This window comes from Glandiceps talaboti, chromosome 15, assembly GCF_964340395.1.
Source record: "Glandiceps talaboti chromosome 15, keGlaTala1.1, whole genome shotgun sequence".
NCBI lineage: Eukaryota > Metazoa > Hemichordata > Enteropneusta > Spengelidae > Glandiceps > Glandiceps talaboti.
The window spans coordinates 5,414,264-5,439,421 of record NC_135563.1 but is presented as its reverse complement, the minus strand read 5'-3'; the positions used below and the strand labels follow the sequence as shown (position 1 = coordinate 5,439,421).

Below are 25,158 nucleotides of genomic sequence, written 5' to 3'. Positions count from 1 at the left end.
CTAAGAAAATAAAACCCCAAAATAAATCAAAAGGTGTTCAAGCTAAAACTACTCTCGCGGAACACTTTCCTTATAATGTAATGGAAAGGCCTTTGACCAATTTGTGCAAAAATATGAAAATGAGTGCATATTAAAAGTAGTGCTACTGTCATTCAAATCATTATTAAGAATCAAAAGTAATGTCTTGTTCATGAGTGAACAATGTGCATACAATATCTTACTATAACAGCAACCCTCTCGATAAATCTGATTTTATAAAATTGGGCACGTCACGTTTGAAATAGTATACAATTTGAATACCCCTTGGTTCTCAATGTATTATCCAATGCTAGTTCGTTTCACTCTCCCCCATGAAATATCTTGGGTAGGTGTCAACTTTGTACTAAACTATTACTATACGTGCATTCGAGTAATGGCATAGGGAAAATCAATTCAAGACATAGAAGTAAACTGCGGCCCTGTCATATAACAGAAACAAGTTTGAGGTATCACCTAAAGTCTAATAATCATATAATCATACACAATAACATTATTCGATCGTTGGACACGTACACATTATAGGAGGGATAACCACATAGTGACCTGCAATCAAACTTTTACCTATGTAGAACAAGCATTATTTTCATATGTATGTCGCCATTGATCAGAATTACAAATGTGTTCTGTACCTTTGAACGTATTGACATTCAAAATACGTTGCTACAGTATGATGATACTATTGTCCCCCCTCACATTTGGCATTTAGAAATATTCTGATTGCATTAATCATGCTGTGGCTGAAAATCTGAATGTTGCTCAAAGGTAAAAAGCTTGTATCGATTACAATGAAATCTATTTCTTTTGTTCGATTTTAGTGTGTGGCATCTCTCTCCCTATCTGAGTATCATTTGCGGATAATGTGTGGCAAAAGGACAATGTTATAAACGCATTTAACAATGAACAATGAAGTTCATACTTTTAATTTCATTTTGCAACAAGAAATACTAAGTAGCTCACACAAGCTTTCGCCAGGTAACCTCTTTTTGACAAAATAAATGTGAAGCAACATTGATTAAGCCTGTGGTTGTAACTCAATACATTGCAAAATAGCTAAACAATGTGTACAAACTTTATTATTGTACATACATACATACATACATACATACATACATACATACATACATACATACATACAACCAATAACAAACACTTTACAAAATTACTAGTCTTTTTCAATTTATTGAGTTACAAATAAGGACTTGGCATATGTTATTTCACACTGGTTTTTCAAGAAGCCCATGATAAAATTGCTTTATAAATCAAATTCTCAACCATATGGCCACTTTAAAGGTATACTATTCATTTAGGATTTCCTGTGTGATACAACGCATTAAACTGTATGGCTAGCGCTGTGTGAGTCAGAAAAACATAGAAAAGTTAGAAGTCTTCGAATCAGTGAAAAGCAAATTATACATAAGCTTCATCATTCCAAACGGAGACGTCATTCACACTGTCTGCGAGATTCGTGATCTGTAAAAAGGGGTCCAGCCTATGTCATCGAATGGTTTTGAAAATAACGGCGACTCCGAATGTAAATGTCACAGCTGTAACCGACTACCATGTCCAGGTATATTCAACTTTAAATAAATCTCTACGAAAATATCACATGTACGAGACAAACAAACGACGGCGTCAAATGAAGACTGCACAATTGAAAAAGAATATGCTCAAAATCCTCTGAGAACTAACTTTAGTAAGTTAAGGAACTGAACGTTTATGATGCTGACGCCAAAAGATAAGCCGGTTGGTATGAATATTGGTGCCAAGAAATTTAATTAAGACTTTAAGGAATAAGCTACATATCTTTCATTTCCACAGGTAATGAAAATGTTTATTAAATTTCTCTTTCGAAGATATAAAAATGAAGTCATTTACGTATAGAATACACAGCCAAATGCTGTAACCTAGGGCCAGAGAGTAGTCTCCATGGCGGAAATGTTATCTTGGGTAAATAACATCTACTGTACTGTTCCATTCGATTATGTTCCCAACTAGTCTATTGTTTAGTGTACAGAACCACTGCAAATAGAAACGTAGACACATACGCGCATATATATATATATATATATATATATATATATATATATATATATATATATATATATATATATATATATAACAAAATTTGAACTTATTTTAAAGTGTTGGCATGAAAAGAAATATATGTTAGCAAACTTCCATTACGACAGCCCTAACTATATAGAATTGACATCCACCATTCACGTCCACGAGATAGAATTTGGAACTTCATAGAACTATATGGTTAGTCGTCTTAAAACAGAATCAAGGCACATCAATTTCCTACTTAATATTGTGTTTTATGTATATAAATATATATAATTATATCTAAATTAAAATCAAGACTGCAGTGTCCATCTAAATATAAGTTTTGTTGCTTGAAATATTTCGAAGAGTTCAATCGTGACCATTGAAATGGTACGCAAGACTTTGATTCATTTACTAGTACCTCTGGAAACGTCAATAATAAATTGATATATAATGAGATAACTGTGCTCGTGTTGTACGTGAACTGGAATATGCTACCTAGGCATGCACAGATCCATATCCCGCCCAAATTCCCAGAAAGGTACAAAAATATAGAACACAGAATTTATTGTGATGTCAATTTGTAAAGTATCTATAGTTACAAAATTTATGGGGTAGTTTGTAACGCCATGATAGTTTTTTTATGATCGCTATGGAAAGAAACATATTGAGATCTTCGCATGATACATACACTATACAATGTGTGTTCATTGGTTGGACAGTTAAAATCGTCAACGATAGCGAACAAACCAGACCGTTAATGAAAGCAAAAAAGAAATATATTTGCAAATAACTGTAAAGTAACAGCTTATCTAAATAAAGGGATAATTGACGCTAAGCTCATTAGAAATGGTTTACGTCAAAATCGTAAATTGTACTATTTTATAGGTAACCATAAAACATGTTCGATAATTACTAGGCCTTATTTGTAGTACTTTCCTCGACTTAGTTCATGCCCTACATATATCCGATTGGGAAACTGTAGTCATGATGAATATGGCAAGGAGCCCAAGGGAAACTGTATGTGTTGTGGTGAGATGTAGGCCTGAGGAAAACTGACGTGTGATGTTTCGCAAGTGTTACCAGTCAACCTATGTTTTGCAACATATCACATCATTTCCCTTATTGTATGCCTCGAAAGTATATAGTACATGTACGCTCAGTGAACAGAGAACGAAACAGAAATCTGTGAAAAGTTACTACTTAAATATTAATTATAGAATTTGGTCATTCCCAAGCGGTTTCTGACACACGTTTGTCTTCAGGAAATTGTAAAACCCTTGAAGTTGCTATACAGGCATCATCATGCAAAAACGTTGATCGGTACGACATCATTTATGTTGAACAGAACAAACAAATGCATACCACGTGACCCGATATTGACAAATCACAAAGACGGGGAAAATGATGACATGTGTTACAAAATGTTATGATGGCTCGTGATTCGTTGATTTGGCTTGATGTTTAAATAATCAGGGAATTCCCTTCACGTGTTAACCAGGTCTCCACGGCTGATTTTATTTTAAAAAGGCTTGTATAGAAACAATATCACGGTACAATAAGTATTCCAAAACCGTCAAACAGGAATTGCAATGTGAAAGACATGAATAAAGACCTCGCCTAAAATATCTCGTTTATAATGTTGTACAAAGTGAATTTACAGAGTACATGACAGTTTTTTGGGGATGATAGTCACAATAAAGAGTACCTACTTGATGAAATTTAAACATTTGAATATAATACACATTCTTGCATTGTTAGCTCGCTTTGATATTTTCTCCCAATTATGATTGTTCTTCTAGTTCTGTGCAGCCCTTATAGCTGTTGATGCATATGAACTCTGAGGTAGAGCCAAACTTGATTTGCGGAAAGCTATTTTTTACTCCAAAATTGCCAATTTGTTTATTTATTTCCTTTCATTATGTAATTGTCACTTACTTTAAATTGGCAATGAATGAATGAATGAATGAATGAATGAATGAATGAATGAACGAACGAATGAATGAATGAATAAATAAATGAATATGGTCTCCTTATAGGGCGCCATTGATCATCCTATTCATACCTGAATGGTTGTAAATCTGCATCAAGTCTACTTTTGTCTTATTAGCTGTGCGATGTAGCGTTATTCATTACTCTTTAGCTAGCAAAGTTCACATAAGCGATGCGATAAAGAAAAATTTCATTAAACTAACAGTATGCGTATGCTTCAGTTCCACAATAAATGGTGGACAATTTCCATTCTCTATATTGTAAGTTATTAGAATGTTGATAGTTGATTAAATGATATGTTTGCAATGATGTCTTGTTTGGCCAGCGGGGACTGTTAAATGACGATTGAACAAGTAACATCTCTTAGACTATTTATATTTTGGTTTCCATATTATCCTTATAACAGTCAGTCGTGCACACAATGTCAATCACTGCTCACACAGCGTATACGTAAGTCGTTAAACCTTACTCTTCCAATGTTGAATTGTTGAAATGTTAAAACAATAGTATTTAATACACACCTATGGTCTAATGTTTGCATACAGTACGCTTGTTCTTTTGTTCACAACTGTTTCTAGTAAACGTATATATATATAGTTGATAATCTAATATAAAATATCTTCATTATAGAACACTTTTCATTGCAAATTATGAGAAGAAACAATTCTTTTTCTGTAAACGTTTTCATATATCCAATAGACTATCTTCAACCCTACATTTATTGTAATATAAAATTGTTATACCGTATCATGATACATCTACAAAATAAACGTGCCTGTTATAGAATACTTATACGCTCTTGGTAATGATTAAAATGGGTTTTCTGACCCTAAAGTTACAGTCAAAAAGGGATAATCACAGCATTAATAGAAGCAGGTCTAGGGCCCATTGCTTTGGCAACCAGCCATATTGGGGCCATATAAAAGTTTCGGCACCTCGAAGCATGGAAGGCTTGCATTTTGGTGAGCACGTCAGAACGTCGCCGAGGTGATGAATCAGCAAGCACATTGGACCGGCTCTGATTCATGTAAAGTTTGCCTTTGGGATATATTCTAACAAACAGTATGACGTCGTCCTATCAGTGTCGTAGTATCTCTGAAATTATGCTATAATCATCACTTTTAAGGCTATACAAGATTACACAGCTTTAAAAGTGTTCTTACCTTGAATGGTGTCCCTATCTCTTACAACATTCGTGCAAGGAATGAACTCGTCAAAATAATGTACATGTCATTTCACGGGTTTCTGTTACGGACTAGTAAAGCTGGATACTTTGCTGCATAAGTAGATGAAGATGTGTGCTTCGTTGAAATTAATGTGACAAGGATCTTAGTAAAAACATTTGAACATCTTTGACAGATATTAACGCCCTACTCTCTAACACATAACATGTGTCTATGTGTGTTGAACTTAATACAGCTATGATGAAATTAATCCATTACTGCCAGATATATTAAAATCATTCAACTCTTATGTATTGGCTGAAGAAAATGAAAAAAAGTCATCCCAGTTAAATTGTTAGTGTATTATAGATTAGAGACCATTCCATCATCCTATTATATACAGCCTGGTTGGTCGTTATTGAGTCAATCTTACAGTAATAACTCTGTTTTCTGCCTTCAGCGAATATACATATACAAAACAATATTCGTTCCATCGAAATTTACATTAGTTGCACTTTTTCAAAATTGATTTCATCATTTGGACAGTGAACAAAGTATACCATAACATATCATTCTATTTAATCGCCCAAACGAATGTAATGACAGAACGAATAGGCTTTACATCGTATTGGATACATGTTAGGTCTTCGTCTAGATAGGTGATACATGTCCAAACAGAATGATGATGCGATATCACTAATTTCAATTTAACATCATTAATGTCTTTCTTTCAAACGGTTAACATTACCTCACGAGAAATCCGTAATTCCTTTCATGTCGCCAATACATATCCCTTCTATGTGTCCCATGAGTTTTATCACCCGAGTAACTTTTACAAGAGTGTATTTCCCAATAGAGATACATGCAAGTATTTTATAAAAACCGATAATTACAAATCCCATGGAAAAATCATGCTATGCTATCCCTTTAGATATATATATATTTATATTTCTATATATATATATATATATATATATATATATATATATATATATATATATATATATATATATATATATATATGATAATTATCACATGTCATAGAAGGATATTTTCAATGATTATTCCTTTTACGATTCCTTTCGTACAGCTAAACATGATAGTGATTTTTTTACAATCGCAGTGACAACACCTCAGAGTTACTAAGCTATCAATGACTTTCTTAAGATTTCAGTAATTTTCATAATCTCAACGAATTTAAGTATGTCAAATTGTCGATTCAAAGATTAACTGATATATCGATGCAAATATCACATGCAAGGGGTTATACGAGCAGTTGCTAATGCTGATAAAAACTTATGCTCTATACTCGTCCCATGTATTGAGAATTAATGTGTTACCAAGACGACGCTGTTCTGTAAATTAAGGCTGCAGTGTGAGTAGGTAATGGCAATGTGCATTAGTCAGATGGTGACTTAAGTCAATATATAAGTCAACTCCATATGTTGTTAAGTATATATCAAATGATGCAATCATGATTATGACTTTGCATGCATATCTTCCAAATGTAATGAGTTTAGGGGCTGCAGTTACTGACAATTTCAGTTTGTCAATAGCTTCAAAAAGAATTTGGCTACGAATTAAAATTACGTAATTAGAGTAAGATGAATGATAGTGTGCATAATTAATATGACTAAAGATATTAAATGTAATGTTTTATTATTCAAAGAGTAAAATTGGGTTGAAACTCTTTAAATTTGTATTCATTTGCTAGTTTTAGTTTTTATCGGACATTAAACGCAATGAAGTACGTACACCCGTACTTTATGTTACATGATGGATTGTTAATGTTTATGAATGATTTTACCTTTACAAATGGGCGATTTTCACGAAAATGCAAAGTATGCTTTGTATACGTTCGCGCGACATATCTTTGAAGTGATCATCTTATTTGTTATGTTATAGCAATATTGCACTTCGTTACGCCTTTAGTAAAGTCGAGTCCGCTAGCTACTACAAGATGCATGAGTAATTAGTAATTATCATTGGATAAATTAGGAAATCACAGTGTTTGGACGGCCGTCCCATATGAGGCAATTTTTGTAACCTTTCAAATCCGTACAAAAAAAAACTATGTAATAAATACGGCGGAAAGGATCATATGATAAAATAATTGAATGCTCTGTGGGTAGATGGGACTAGCTGGCGCCATCTATGTGCACACTGTGTTGATTTGTTCAATTTACCTTTTTCAATACCTTGTTCATATGTGAGGTTTTTGATATTAGATCAACTTGTGTGAGTTTACCATGCTCACTGCACCATGATCATACGATCTTCTTGTAATGGGTTTTCAATATTAGTTTATTAACTGTTCAATACGTTATAGGAACATTTTTCTCTCGGTTATATGACCAGTTCATGTTTTTGCAATGAGATCATTTCAGTGCATACCTAATTGGGTTAGTTATACATTTAGTTCTTCCTGAGTTAGATACGAAAATAACGATGGAGCGATATACCAATCTTTATTTTATATTTGCCGATTGATTGAGTTATGACAGATGTGAAAATGAAATATATCTGCATAATCTCATCCCAAACATACGACAAATTGTGTTATTTGAAAGTGGTTTACGGGCAAGTAAAAAATAAGGTATTTCACAAACCTAAGGAATACACTTGAGAGGGAGTATGCACATGAAAGGACAAGCATAGTAATGAAAGATAACGATTCCAAGTCTTACTCAATATATAAACCTTGACATTTACCAATACTGAAAATCGAGTGATATTTATCATTAAGCTGAAATCATTTCTAAGACCATAACAATTCCCATTACAATACCTCGGTATTAAAAGATAGAACCAAAAGTATATAATAGTTGTACTTATGCATACAAATTATGTTGCTATATCATCTTCAATAAATTACAACCAGCTAGCGTACTTTAAAAATTCTTTTAAAAGTAATGTATGATATCTTGTGGTTATGCACTGATTAGTTTTTTTGGAATTAGGAAATTTATGAAAACGGCCTCTTTTACATTGAAAGGGTACTATTTATTTATTTGTTAAGCTTTGACATTAGTCACATGCATTAATATTAAAAGTAGGACAACCTTTCGGTTTTTCATTTTTTTAAATACAATTTTGAGTCACAATGTTGAACAAATTCATACTTACTTTTTTGACAGTAATACAATAAATGAATAAAATGACAATTCCACTTCTACACACAGTAATTACTAGACCCTATACTGTGTGATGCTGCTCATTTCCCGAGATATTTACTTTTCAATGATAAATATATTGCGATCGTAATTGAAGAAAATAACCGAATATATTTTCCATTTCCCTATGGCTATAAAATTATTGTCACCTGCTTAGATAGAAATGTGATCAATCAAACAGAGAACGCTGGGAAATTGCTAGTGAACAGTTAAAAAGGTCTTTTGAGTAGTGTATATGAGTGCCTAACTGCTCTATTTGTCATTCCATTCGTTATAACAATATTCACCTAAGTACCTATCATCTCGTGATTTCACTAATACGTCAATGCCAAAACAATTATTCTATCATGGCGAGCTTCAGTCCAAACTAATGGGGGTTTTAAAAACCAATAATCCTCATGCCTGTAACGGTGATTTGAGACTATTGATAAATTTTCAATTTCCAATTTCAGGATTCTGAATCAAAATCTTTGAACTTTTGAGCAATGTGCATGTCTTATCACTATTTTATCTATAGTGAGAGTGAAAGACGTGTTCTATTTATAATTTTATCTGTCAAAACTGTACAAGCGCAGTAAACGTACTCTGGTAGCTATATATGTACACAAACATTGAGCAGATTTGAAGACACTTTGATTGGTTATATTAATGTCAACTAGCCATAATCGAGAATTTCACCGAAATTTGCACTTTCAGCATTTCAGTCTGCAATCACTCATTGAAATGTTTGCATTCTCATGAAAAATTAATATGATATAATGTATAAAAAATCGTTCCATACAGCTTTCATGGATTAGCTTATAGGTCGTATCGCATGGTATGAACTAGTGACCCATAGACACCTCAATTTGCATATATAGGGCTATATTCTTTTTTCTATTTTCCCTAGGGCACTGTTTCAGTAGCATGGGAATCCTATGTGTGGTTTGCAATGACTTTGGAAAGAATACGTGCATGAGAATAGCATGTCTTCTAAATCACTTATTTCCTTATTTTCTGTGGACACTAGTAGCCATCATATTACCCCTCGTACTGTTACGTAGCACCTACTTCCTCCAGCTTTCGGTCTCGGGAAATAGATGCTGCATAACAGCCATTGTGTTAATGCCAAAAAATGCCAAAATGTTAACCTCACCGAAAAAAAGAGACACCGTTTCATTGTTTAACAATATTCATGATCACGTTTGAACAGAACAGAACATACTACTTACGATATGTTCGTTTCGTTGACGTAAAGTTTGATATAGCATTGCCTCTTCAAATGTGCCATCGGAGTAAAGTCATCAAGTGTCTTGTTGCGTGAAAATTCTCACGCCAATGAGTATATGTTTGATGTTGGTTTTTATAGGTGTTAACATTCTATACATAGATTGGCGAGAAATTTACGTTCCACTTAATTTTCGACATCTTGTACTAAATGTTGATTTCTAGCAAACAGTCAAAGGGCTTATCAATGTAATGAATTATTATCGTTCTTGTTTGGTGTCTTGTTGACGTGTGATAGTAAATAACATACATGGTTTTAATACCAAACACACAAACATATCGGAACTTATTGGTACACTATCAATGTCAAGATAATCTACTCATCTAGGAATATGGTTAATTGTGCCATCGTCGTTTCAATACTGTCGTATATAACCCAAAATCCTTTGCCATCAGACGGATATTGTCTTTCACAGTAATATATCACAGAGTTTTCTGCCTGATGTACACTTGATTAACAGAGATATGTGTTGATAAGATTGATAATTCACATGTTGTACACTGTGTGTGTGTCCGTTATAGTTACGTTCGTACTATCTGTATAAAATGAGCTTCAACAAATATGCAACCCGTTTCATGTTAGCATACACTGCAGACACCAAAAAAAAAGAATCTGCATATTCTACATTGTTTAAGGTAGCAAGATCTCAGTTTCTTGCAACATTTAGTTAAAATGAAATAACGCACCTAGACGTATTGCAACTAGACGCAAACACACAGGCGCCATTGTTTTGATGTCTACATATAATGTCTATCTGCATAGTGACATTTTATTTAGTTCATAATTATAGACAAAATGTCGCAACAAACTCATGTGCAGCGTCTTACTGGTTTCTGAATGGTTGTATCAAAAATGCTAGAAAACTAACATGGAAACGAGTGGTGTACTCTTGCGACAGGTATTAATATGAAAGATGTTATGAATTTTTAAAAAAGTTATCAGCTCCTTCAATGTAACGTTTAAAGAAAAGATATGTTATATATCTTGTTTTCTAGTACCTTTCCATTAAAAGACACACACACACACACACACACACACACACACACACACACACACACACACACACACATATATATATATATATATATATATATATATATATATATAGTGTGTGTGTATGTATATATAAATAGTATATATAGTGACAGTATAAAGTTGTATATATAATGTATATATATATATATATATATATATATATATATATATATATATATATATATATATATATATATATATATATATATATATATATATATATATATATATATATATATCCGTAAACACAGTGTTGCACCACCTGTGGGTACAGGTATGTTTGTTGTAGCTTTAAATTAATACACGAAAACATTAAATTGATTCTTCGTTCCGTACCCAAAATCAGTACCCTCACTTGCGATCACGTTTTCAATCTGTTTTCGTGATACTTATGGATAATGTAGACCGTGGTTTAACATGTACAGAGCCTAATTATTGGTATATAACAATTTCCAGTGATGAATAGATTGTGGTTGTCGAATTGAAAAATGATACTCCAGTTACAACCTTACAGTTGGATATAGTGACATTCATTACCGAGTTTCGCTCAAGATTCTAACTTAATTGACAGATGCAGTATCTTTAGTATTTGTCCAATTGTTTAGTGAATATATCCTTGGTTACTTTGATTACTTGATGAGAAAAATGTCCCAGTTGCTGCTAGTTTAAGATAGAAAGAACAAATTCAATTTCTTGCTACATTTTGTTTAAATGAAACAAACCATTTAAACGCATTACAATTCTGCCGATGCTAAAAGTAACACCTTTTAGCACCTTCTTACACCTGTACCCATATGGTGAATAACGCCACCAGCCTACGTTTTGGGGCTATGTGTAAATAAAACTTGTTTGTCTAAACTAAGCATCTTACTGGAACTCGTTGACACCTCTCAATCCGATAATGGTCAGTAGTTGTACCTCAGATCACAGACAAGAAACTGTGTTCCTTGCCTGTGCTCAGATGTTGTACCATGGATGACAGTCCTGCTTGCAGACGGTGCACGCGTTTCGCTCAACACCGTCCTACGAAAAGTAACCGGCCTATAGCGAGTGCGAAAACAAAATACTTTCGCACCAATAACAAAATAATTACATATATTTTTTTTTATATAAAGCTATCAAATATTAGCAATCGGTCGAATATGTACTCATTTTACATCTTTTTGACGATAGTAGTCGCTGGTACGATCACAAAAAGTGGCGAAATCGGAACTTTTCCAGTTCCGACTGATTTCAAAGTCCCGCCTTACAAACTCCGCCACATTTGATCGGGCGTCCACTTGGGCATAAATTACGATTGAACTTGTGATTTCGGGATTTCTAGTCCTCCGGACTGGGACTAGTACTTTTGTAGCCAAGGCGAGGTAAAATTACTAAATAGTCGATTTATTGCTGATATTTGAACACAGATGCGTTAAATCTTTAGTTACTAGCATTTCAGGTAAGCCCAGGTTTCACAACTGTCTCTTCGTAGGCGACTTACTCCGTATGCAAGCAGGGCGACATGAACCCTCAGACCACTTGTGGTCAACCGGTCTGAGATGGATCATAGACCCTACGAAATGGATGTAGCCTAGTAGAAATGTCTATATTTGTGAACAGTAAGGAATGTCTCTCAGATAGACTGTGTCCATGACTGTACAATGTTGTGTCAATCAAGGCCTCTTCGCAGGTTTGTGAAAATGATGCTGGAGACTAATCTCCATTTCAAAAAGGGAAGTTTTTCTAACTGAAAAAGGTGTTTTTCCTGAATGTTCGATAACTTGCATTTCCGTCATTTTCTCGTCTCTGTTAATTTTAGCGACGAAGGGATATGATATTCTATAGAACGCCTTTTGTTTTAACAGTTACAAACAATTGCATGTGAAGGGCGATATAATGTTGCCTTGTCCGAGAAACGGGAAGTACACTAGCTGTTTTCACTTCACTGCTCACACTTACATTGAAGAGCTATGTAGTCAGTAATCTTCGCTAGTCTATTCTATTGTCAAACAGAATTTTCCCTCAAATTCAACATCACTGTCAGAATATAAGCTTATGCGAGAAAGGTTTACAACGTTTAAACTTTATTCATCCTGGATTCAATAGCAAGTGTACATTCTTTGATGACGGATTTGCGAGTGCAAAACATTATAAAAGCACGGGACTGCAATTTTGTGTTCCTTGTCTGTGTAACCTCAGACCACTGAAAATATTCATTAGTGGTCTGAGTCTGAGTTGGAACACATAGTGCTAGTTGTGTGTATTCACTAAGCCGTTTCAATATAATAATCATATGGACGTTTTATTTTCAACATCACGCAAACCATTGGCCTCTTTTCATGGTAGCGATTAGTCTATCTGCTAGACCTCGGATGTTCTTCCGATACAATACGACACACGATCGAACATCGCTATCGAGGATGGAACATCCAAGGCAAGCCCTCACTGCGAACTTCGTTCGCTTATAGTATCGAAAGAAAGCACGAACATCTAGCAGCAAGACTAGGTAGCGATTTGACAGACGCCAACAAAATCGCATTTTAGACTCTAATATTACTCTTCGCACGTACAGAGTAGAATAAGAATTGTGTTGTGATTTTAATATGCTTTGCATATCGAGAGACGCCCCTTTTCTGGGCTATAAGATAGGATAACTATTGTAACTTTAGGGAGAGATGGGTGGTAGCTTGGGGCTTGTTGGGGTGATTCTAAGATTTTAAATCTCCCGAGATCTGTATTGAAGTGGTGTTCCAGCCGGTGTCAGCTAATAAATTATCTTGAAGTTTTATTCTGGTCGTGTCCCTATACAGTGACTTCGTGTGTACCTCTTGCTGAGTATAATTCCCTACTATACGTTGATCGGTACCGGTAATTCTTATTGACATATCGAAAAGAGATTCATAGATTGTCAATAGGTAGATTAAATCGGTTTCAACACTACCTTGGTTTTGTCATCTCTCTCCAAGGGATATGGTTTTACTTAGTCAGAGGAGTCGCGTAAACACTACGACACATATATCCTTGCCATACATGTACATTGTATATAGTGTCTATGGCAATTAACAGGTTTGTAAACTTTGCCCTTTAACGCAGGCCATGGTATTAACAATTAAATGGGAGAGGTTTTGTCGCCACTCTTACTCTTACTCTCACTCGCTACACGTACTGCAACCGGAGAAAGCCAGTGTGGCACCAATGTTTCAAAGTCTACATGGTAATACATTGTCATTGGGTAATCTCATTTATAGACAAATGTTGCAAAAATCTGTATTTATCCACTCTTACACTATCTTAATTAAAAGTTTAGCATTTGTGTAGTTTCCCATTTGTTTCTGTGTGGTTGTATGAAACAGAACTTGTGAACACTATTAACTTGAAATGGGTTGTATATATCATATTCTATTGAACACTTAGAAGATCCCTCAGGATTCCTGACATTCTACAATAAAGCAAATCATATCCCATAAATCGAACGCTTAAAGAACGTCACACATTTCTTATGTAAGTCTCCACAATGGCATAAATTAGTGTATCAAATGATGAATCGGAACATATTATCACAATGAATATGTAGATTGTCGACAGTCGCTCGCGCCTTTTTTTCCTACGTTTTATCTAAACTCCGGTCCGGCGCAACACTAGTATAATCGCAAACTGATTTCGAGGTCCGAATTGCGAAGGCTAGGGCCTTCGGCCCTCGATATCAGTTTGCGATTAGACTAGTGTTGCGCCGGATCGGAGTTTAGATAAAACTTAGGGGGAAAAAAGGCGCGAGCGACTGTCGACAGTCTATGAATATGCAACAATTACTATGTACCATTATTTTCGTTTTGTAATGTAATTAATTTATGGTTCTTTGCACAGCCGAAACGTCTATACATATCCAACAGCTGCTACCCGTAATTCGTGATAATCTTTATCCGCTGTAATACTTTTGAATGAAGCGAAAATAGGATCAAATTGTTTACGTGTTGGATTTAAAGAGACATTTGAACAGGGGGCAAAGTGGCATCAATTCGTTAGTGAATTGGCTTAAATGTGGATGTTTCAACAAGGCACAAGATATGGGAACTCGTAAATGTAACGACAGATTACTGATATAAGAGTCAATGCACAAGAACGACCTTCAACCCACTAGAGTAACGAGATGTGCACGATCATATTCCATGAGTCGAACTTTTACAGGAGAGGGGCTGGCTTCTGTTAAATGTTAAATTATGGCTTTTTCTGATTTCACTTGGTTGACTTTCGCCAATGTATGCAGTTCACCATGTTGTTCCTCATGGCAATAGGTCTTACTCGTAAAGTTAAGTAGGGCGTGATAATCACCCGTAAGGTAACGTGCACATTATATCATGTCCCTGAGCGCACATTTAATAGACTATTGTATAACCATACGTCGATTATTTATGACTTTTTCCTTGTGAATAGAGTCGTGACTTGGTTATAAATTAACGTGTCGCAGAAAGATGACAATGTGCGTTCTGTCCCTCCTAACCGTATATCCGTAGAATATATCTGTAGAATACAACATGGTTAAATAGCTAAGACATGGGAAACTATAATTATCACCAACAACTTATACTGATTGACATATCCCTATTACATGTCTCTCTTTGTACACTAAATACAACATCTGTCTATATTTTTAAAATGGGCACCATTTGTTACATTCAAAATCTTCACATCTTTGACCTAGAAAGAAACTTTACGCTTGTGAAGTTGTCATTTTAAGCGTCTTCATTATATATTTCTTGGCAATATCTCAGTGTTTCTAATTCCCGGTAAAGAAGGCTTGCTTTGAATAAGTAGGTTTAATATTTGGTTAATCATAGAGTACTGCTGCTTTCCTGGACGTCTGAACAAAACGGAACACATCCCTGATGTACACTTCTACACAATACCAACAGATAAGGCTCTTGTTATAATAATAAACGATGCTATGAGGTGATGATACCCCAATATGAGAGAGGGCGCTGTATTCTCAATTTCCTGTTTTCAGTGTGGAATGGCCTATTACAGCAAATTACGCCATAAAATGATGGAAAAGTACTGAGAGTAGTCATACATTAACGCTACTTGTTTGGTTTGGTGTCATGTGTCCGAATATCACAATGTTTACTAGCATTTGCTTCTATGTAGGAATGAAGTATAGGTGACCTTACTGGGAAAAAACTAACATAGATCGATAGAGTACAATAACTTCGTTTCTGTACGTTTTTGTTTCAGGTAAAGTGGTGCCATTCCTGGAGTACTCAGCGGCTCAAGCATCAGTGTTAACATTGGTTTTTATAAGCGTCGAAAGATATGTGGCTATTTGTTACCCATTGAAAGCAAAGTACACCATAACCCCTAGAAGATGTATTGTACTATGTGTATTGATCTGGTTGGTAGCATGTATTGCCAGCATTCCTTACGTGTTCATGGCACAACATACCGCGTACGGATATTCAGTAGATGGGGGTCTTCTTTATGAGTGTGGAACTTATATACAATCGCTATTGGCAGAACTTTATATCATTTCCTGTTTTGTTGTGTTCTTCGTTTTCCCGCTGTTTATACTTGGAGTTATGTATTTCAAAGTGGCGTTCACCTTACGTCGAAGTGTATCGATGATTCGCAGTAACGGATATGAAACCTCCAGCATGGGCAAAAGAGTATTGGCGATCCGGAATGAGGAACATCCTTTACAACTGTACAGCTTGGTGGCGCAAGACACGGACAGTGGCAGTGATGGGACACCTCAACATTGTCCACACCGCCGTAGCAACAAAAACCCGTATGAAGCACAGCAACGCTCAAGGGGACGCGTCGTCTACATGCTAATTGCCGTAGTTGTGACATTTTTCTTATGTTTATTACCACAGCGTATTGTGAGCCTTTGGTTTCAATATGGGACTGCTGAACAACAGATGAAACTTGGCATAGAGGGCGTATATCGTCTTGTTATTTCTTGCCGTGTCTTAACCTACATCAATTCATCAGCCAATCCCATCATTTATAATATTATGTCGACGAAATTTCGTGCTGCGTTTTTACGAGCACTAGGCTTTGTGAAGAAACTTACAAAAACAGAAACTATAATTTCACGAAGTGGATCAGGTTCAGGAACGATGGGTACAGCGCTTTAAATAACTGAAAGTTAGACAATAGTGTGTGGTATAATATGATATTATATTCCAATTTTGTAAGACTGTGTTAATATTCGAAAATTCGTGTTGTTATAGCGCCATCTCGCGACAAATAAACAATTACAGTAAATGTGTGTGTAGCTAAAATATAATGCGTTTCACTTTTAACATTTATTCATCGCATGCTGTAACGTAGGTAAACTTAAACATAATATGTCTACGGGGGAAGGGGGTTTGATCATTTGTTTTATGAACATTCTGCGTTCCTATCTGTGTACATTGTCTTCTTATATTCACCATAATTGCAAAAGATTTGGCTATTCCCCATCTATACGCACACGCTGTATAATGACTGTGGACCCAAAGTCCCCGATCGATTCAAAATTATCAGCAAGTATCGGGAATCATGTACAGGTACTGTAGTTGAATTTAACGAGAGGTTTTGTTTCATATACAATAAACCGCTACCTTCGACGGGTATGTACACATGTATGCACCTATACGACACCTGTATCTTCATTCAGAATTCGGATTAATTCACTTCGTTACATGTCCAACTCAGGATATATTAAGTACATCTATGAAGTAAACAGTCCAATCTTTCATTCCACTGCGCTCCAGCTATCACAGCTCCTGCATGGTAGTGAAGCCAGTCAAAACCATTTTATTCAAACAGAAGTTGAATAATTACACTTTTGTGCCTTGTCTAATCAAATTTCGTATCGAAATTGACAGAGGTAGACTAGTAAATGAATACAGCAGTGAACTGCCTCTGCAGTAGATTTGCATTCATTCACACACATAATGTAGTCAGGCAAATATACAGGTCACAAATTTGGCTGGAATAGAGCAGCAAGAACACTGTTTAAAACAACTTAAAATCATTACTCTATGCCCAAGAGTTGCTCAAGTAAGCATGGCGTGAAAGACAGAGATACTCTATGATAATGATGTTGTATTTGGACATGTGTAACGTATGGATCACTATATTGATAGTCGTGTATGTAAAGTGTAGACAAATGATAGGTTATTCAACAAAAAGTCATGTCGTATATCCTTAATGATATATTTTCACACACGAACAGAAACGCCCATATACAGGCGTGTTACAAACTGTACACACACTATTATATAGGGTCACGAAATGAACGTGCCAAACATGATTGTAGAAATACCTAATAATTAAACGCTGATCATTGGTGATTGTAATGCTGGATTAGATATTTTGATGAAAATACTCATACGATTATTTATAATATTATTACCAAACCCGGGTGTCTGTAAATGCATGCACATCGTTTTGTAATAATCGACCTTTGGTATTAAAATCAAGTGGGTGTGATGTTTACAAAAGTGGCAAGAATGTTTCAAGATATACATTAGAATTGATTCCCAATGCATTAGACATGTTTTGTGTAGTGTAGGTGGTGACATGGTGATTTCACCACCTGCAATGCTTTCATGACTTCAAGTGATGGAATATGTCAGATACGGTTTGCATTGATAAGAAACCATTGCTATTTTCAATATGTAACGAAACAAATAAATGCACAACACTGAGTAAAAACATATACAATTTAAGCTGAATGTGTCTTTGTATGCTACTCTACATGTAGTACAGTCGATGATGTATTCGGACTTGTGTAACGGATGGATTTTTGAGAGTCGATCATGTAAAATGTGGACCAATTATATAGATAATTACACAGTTTGTGCAGAATATAACAAAAAGTCATGTTGTATATTTTCAAAAATATATTTGTCACACACAAACACGAACGGCCACGCGCACATGCAGTAGTGTCACAAACTATACACACTCATACATACATACATACATACATACATACATACATACATACATACATACATACATACATACATACATACATACATATATATATATATATATATATATATATATATATATATATATATATATATATATATATATATATAGCTATGTGTGTGATATTTGGCCTTATCTACATGAAACAAAAGAAGATAGTATATTTTAAATTTACAAGATTTTACCATCTTTCATTTTCTTGCTTTTTTGAGGTGTTATGTTATTGTTGCCAAAAGTATCTGTACAGTATTGTTATTACTTTATAGTTTATTGGATCACTTCATCAGAACTTATTCTTGACTTAGAATGTGTTCAGTTCATAACAACGAGTAATGACGGTAGATATGTCTGTGCTAGTGTAGCCGAAAATACAATTTTGAAGAGCTAACATCATTAGGAACCACCATTTCACTCTCACATTTATATGCCAGAACAAAGCAAACAAACTAGTGTTCAGCCTACTACACAGAAACGTCCATTGTAAATGAAAAGCAGTGTAAATAGTCAGTAGACTTGCCTCTAGCTCTTTGGATATGTTATGCATAGAAAGCATTGAACCATGTATCATTACCACAGGCTGAGCGCTGTTCGGATGATAATCAAAGCCTCTATGGACCGTCTGGAGCTACTGATAATACTGGTTGATATTAATGAATCTCTTGATACATGTTTGATGTATGTGATTTCCAGATTATAACTCGTTTGTTGCTAAAGTCTGCCAATGCCATAATCCCACCTCTAGTATCATCCATAGGTAGTCTTAAGTAGCATCTCAATTGCTTTCATAATGCGTATGGGGACTCTGACGCCTACTTTTGAAAAAAAACTTTTATCGTACAAGAAATCTATCTCGTAAACATGATATCACCTAATGTTATTTTTGCTAACGATATTTGTAGTAGCGAAGTAATGCTTCAGTTTGGAGAATAACGGGAACGCCAGGGTCTGTTGTTGCATATTAACAACCTGCGTATTGTCATGATTGCCGTTTATATATGTACGTATTAGGAAATGACAACAGTTCCATTCTTAAAATCACGAAACATGTACCAAAACGCCTGGCTAGACTAAAGTTTTACTAAAGCTGCTAAATTTTACCGTCTGGCTCAAAATATGTCGTACAAACATTGTTACTTTTATCATCATCTGGCAAATATCTTAACGACAGTGCTACACTTTATTGTCTGACTCAATGCAACAATGTTAGTGAGATTTGTGTTGAGCCAGAAAAAAAATGTAGCACTGTTGGTAAGATTTTTGTTGAGCCAGACCATAAAATGTAGCACGGCTGGTAAGATTTTTGTCGAGCCAAACGACGTTTTGTTTCAGGTTTTATGGTATAATACAGTGTAATACAGACTGATACCAATTAATGGAAACAATAGTCTGTCTCATCAAAGTCTTAAGGAAATTATTTTTTTCTATATGTTGTGTTAACAAATGTCGCTAATATTCTATGTTATACTGGTAGCAAACGGATTCGTGTAGTCACTCTGTCTGTTCTTTGAATAATGCATTTGGCATGTTTATTTTGCCCGCTGGATGCGATTACAAAACACTACCAACTTCCTGTGGGCAGAACATGTTATTAAGCAATATTGTTGAAAACTCATAATACGAGTGTTGATATTGGTTATAATGTACACGCCTGATATGTGACATGGCATGAATAATTATATAAATAATAAAAAGCTAAAGAGGAAAGGGACATTCAGGTGTTTTTATTTATCTATTTATTTATTTATTTATTTATTTTACCAAATCAACTTTGAGTACCTAGCATTCACAGGACAAAACACAACCACAATTTGGGCAAACTTAAAACGTGTACACAAAATGTACAACGTTCAACAAGTTTTTTTTCACAGCTGACTGATATCGTTTGGGTGTTTTGCTTTTAATGATTGATCGGAATCCATAAGTTATGGCTCAGATAATTCCGGAACTGCAAAGACGTATGTCGGATTACAATCTGGAAGTTTCTGGATGTTTTTTGTTTAAAAAAACCTAAAGTTGATTTAATTAGTTGATCTATAGAGAAAAGTTGCCCCAGAAGCAAACAAAGGTCTTATCTGATCCGTGTGGCTCTATACTTAATCCAAAACCGCGGTATTCAAAATAGGGGTTTAAACATATGAGTTCATGATAAATAAACGAATTCTATTTGTCGAACCATTTATTGAAGGTCATGGGGAATAATTATGATAATAGAGGACGAGGACAATTATACTGTCGAGGTCATTTACACGTGCTTACTCTTCATGTTAAATTGTTATCGGTCTTTGATCACTGCAGTAATTTTTTTCATACATTCAGTGACCTATATTTCGTCGATAACAATACAGCCATTTTGGAACGGTAGCGCACCTTTGCAAATCAACAATTGTTATTTTCAATTCAATTCAATTCAATTCAATTCAATTCAATTCAATTCAATAACTGTATTTATCCAAAATGGGCTGTTTGGCCGTTACCCATGATACAATTTGATTATTGAGCTTATCATTCGCTAGGATACACGTGAGGCTGAATGGTATTGAAAACTGACGAATGGTCTGCAAAAATAACTCTGGCATGAGCACCAAGTTTTTCGAGGTACTTGTATAATTCAATAAGGATATACATCTTCAACATCTATTCCTGCTCTATAGGAAAATTGTATAGGATCTAACATATCCGGATAAGACGAGTGATTTCATAATTTTCTCAAGTGCTTTCATAACAATTGAAGTGAGGACCACAGACCTGAAATCGATTGGTTGTTTTGGATTATTTCTTTTAGGAATTGGAATGACTTTTGAAGTCTTCCACATCGCGTTCCACATTACTGGTATGGTAGCAGTGTCCAGAGAGATTTGGAAAAGGTGTTGAAGTACACCACGTAACTGGTTTGCACATAACTTAAGAGTACGACCTCAAATCCCATCAGGGCCTGGGCATTTGTTCACATTAATCGATTTCAAGGATTAAGCTTTTCAAGGGTAAAGAATTTGTTAAAGATATTTGGTAAATCCATATCGGTTACACCTTCTAGACTGCCTTTTGAATGTTTTGGATCTGAGTTTAAATGGGCAGCTGCCATATTCTTGATTCCCGGCCAGGCCATACGAAAGTTGAGGTAAGCTTTGATTCTATTTTGCTTTGTACTTGAGTTTAGCATTCCTAATGGCCAGTCTAACCTCCTTGTTCACTGCCTTCTTATCGCTCTTGCTACCCATTGAAGAATACCCTTTCCTTTTTATTGAGAACTGATTTAAGATTGTTTAGCTATACATATACGATGTCGTCGCTATGCAGATTAATACGATATTAACAGTGATCAACAACCTGCAACATGTAATGTGCTTCCTTAATTGTAATGATACACTCGTTTCTGTAAAATATCAAATGAAGCGAACTTAAAAACAAGTCTAGCAGAAAATGTTGTATGATCCAATCAGGTACAAGACGGCTATCGCCCACTCAGCTTCTTGTAAAATAGGGCTCAAGAGAGTACGTCTACTTTGCCTTAATCTTTGATACATCTACAATCTGTAAGGATTTTGTATTTCTTCTGGATAATTTGTTGGAACCATACCCTCAAGGACTAAAAAAATGAAACATACAATATCCTAAACTGTAAAGCAGGACTGGACATTTCCTGAACACGACGGAACATTTATACCGCGGCAGCGTGGTTTTATTGTATGTGTGAAAAATAGTAAACAGTCTTTTTTAACGTAACTGGACATTTTGATTGGATAGTAAGTATGATATTTAAATTACTGTTTATTCCTTTCTTTATTCATATGTAAATTCATATCAATTTACAGGGAGTATTGCTGATACATCTGTAGCAAAATCAGGATGTTTCTTAATGAAAATATAACAATATTATACAGTCCAAAAGATTGGTAACTTAAGGGGTCATCCTACAAGGAATTAACAAACTGGCGTCCTGATGCGCCGACGTTGCAATCATTGTTAGTGAATTGGCTGTTTCAGATATTATTTGATCTAGGTTCATGTAACCTATTTGGTATGGTCCTTGATTATTATCTTTCATTTCAGATTGTGCACATGTGCTCTATTTTTTCACCCAATAAATCGGCCAAAATCATTCACCCACTTATCAAGTGATAGAGGATACTAAATACTTGTAATACATGTAATGTATGTAGGTTGTCTTCTTTGGTCACTATACTGTGTATTAAGTGATGTCCACGAATACATATATTCCCCAACGTTAAGTCTGTAAACGATTTTCTTTTCTCGTATCACCAATAGTGCTTCTACGAACTACGATTATAGGTAAAATAACAAGCCCTAGATTTTAAAGCTGCACTAGCTGTGTCTTTTAAAACTGTTTTGCAAGATATAATGGCTTGCTTGTGATGTCGTACACCCTGCAAGGTACTGAATAATCTGTGAATAAACAGAATTCGTATAGCAGTACATATACTATGTTGCAATATATAGATTCAAATTGATTTTTGGGTCCACACCAAAACATGATGCCCCAATAAATCATGATTTGAATGTATTACTATACTACTAATATGTTAAATAAACATAGACAATGTCTAATTATTGGTATTCTAACCATTTCCAATGAATATCTTGTAGATTGCCTGGTCTAACAAACAATACCCTAGATACAGCTGGTGCTTCACTTTCTACTCTTGTCTATCATTTGCCAGAATTGTTACCTGAAAATGTGCTCATTCTACCCACAATAATAACATAAACATTCCAGGCAACATGGCATTTTGTACAATGTATCAGACAGCTCTTGTACTGGCCACTGACAAAGGAAAGGTTAAGAAGAAACAGTTCTTGGTCTTGTATGCCTAATAAACCCTTTTTGAGTACTAGAGACAGTGAACTTTGCATAAAGCATGTAATCCTGCCAAGTAAACCCCAATAGAGGCAATAGTCTGAGGAAAATATTACAAAAAAATAAATGATCCAATGTATATTAGGGCAATGATTATATAGGATGTACCTGAATGTTTTATCGGTCTGTGAATATATCCAAAATCACTTTCATTATATGATGTGTATGTATGTATGTATGTATGTATGTATGTATGTGTGTGTGTGTGTGTGTGTGTGTGTATATGTATGTATGTATGTATGTATGTATGTATGTATGTATGTATGTATATATGCTTACACACTTTGTGTGTGCATGTATCAGGATGTTTGAAAGTTTGCTGATAGTAGGGTGTTCTTGTAAGTTTTGTCCGCCATCTTTGATGTCGCCATGACAGAAGCCTAATTGCCTTGTGGCGACACAGGCCTTCAAGTGTTTGTATTTAGCACTCTTATATCATACTTAGAGTTGTACTCCCTATTAAGAGTATGTTGTGTGCACGATTGAACAGGTCTCTCTTACACACCTTTATGACGCCATAATTATTTGATACTGTTACCGGTATTTCATAGACAAGTCTGTAGACAGGTGTAAGGAATATAAATAAGTGACAGATATATCAAGATTACATTGAAAAATACGGAGGAAATTAATCCACTTTGCTGAAGGCATGTGCGTCATTTGCACAGGAAGACAAAGACAAATGAATTGCATTTCCATTTTCCCTGGAGACTTGACAGCGGTTGTCATTTCCTTATGTCAAATCAAGCAACTCAGATATTTAGATCTCCATGTATAATTGCTTGTTTGGTATTTCGCAAATACATAAACATATGACCGGTGTGTGCTACTCGTCAGCTCTGCTACAGCCCGTGATAAATTTTCTCTACGATTTGAGTAACCGTTTCCTTTGAGACGAAATGATTTTATCCAATTCATTTTAAATCATATCTTTAAAAAATAGTTTGTTCTTCCAAACAAATTTAAAGTTGAAATGTAATGCGATAAATACTACATCAGAAACGTTGCCCCTATGCCTTTTTGCTTCACACACACCTTCATAGTATATAATTTGGGATTTGGTTTGAGACATCCGCTGCATGTAAGGGACACTTCATTAATTATAGGGGTCAGGGGTAAATTTAGTCCGGTGTGAGGCATGAACTTTGACCTCCCTGTAGTCCATCGTCCTAGAAAGCAGCCGTCCATCAGTTTTCATTCCCTAAAATATGGCCCTTCCCGTTCAAACTTTTCAATGAAAAACATCTTGTAACTCCGCCCCCCCCCCCCCCCCCCTGTGGCATAGTTGTTAGAGCTCAAGATTAGTAGTCAGGAGGTCCTGGGTTCGAATCCCACCAGAGACAGGGGATTTTTCTGTAGTAAGATCGCACTTACAGTTTTTAAAGACATTTGTTGTTTCCCACTATTACCACTACAGTGAGATTGTATTTGTATTAAATCGATGCATGCATTTGGATATAATTGACTGAACTGAAGGTCAAACTCCCATACACTCGATGGGAGCACAACTGGCAATCTCAAGACCAACGTCAACATCGTCACTCCCTTTTACTACTGTGAGACCCGCTCCTCTCATCATACCATAGCTAACAGTCAATTAACTGC

At 35.2% G+C, this 25,158-nt stretch overlaps 1 protein-coding gene across 1 annotated transcript in view; it reads left to right on the top strand.

Annotated features, from left to right (window-relative positions):
* The window catches only part of LOC144446866 (growth hormone secretagogue receptor type 1-like), a 31,794-nt gene extending 14,966 nt beyond the window's left edge, over nucleotides 1-16,828 (top strand). The window contains exon 2 of the mRNA XM_078136710.1: nucleotides 15,927-16,828. Within this exon, the coding sequence (XP_077992836.1) occupies nucleotides 15,927-16,828 (902 nt within the window). The remainder of the gene's footprint in view (nucleotides 1-15,926) is intronic.
* The last annotated feature ends 8,330 nt before the right edge of the window (nucleotides 16,829-25,158 follow it).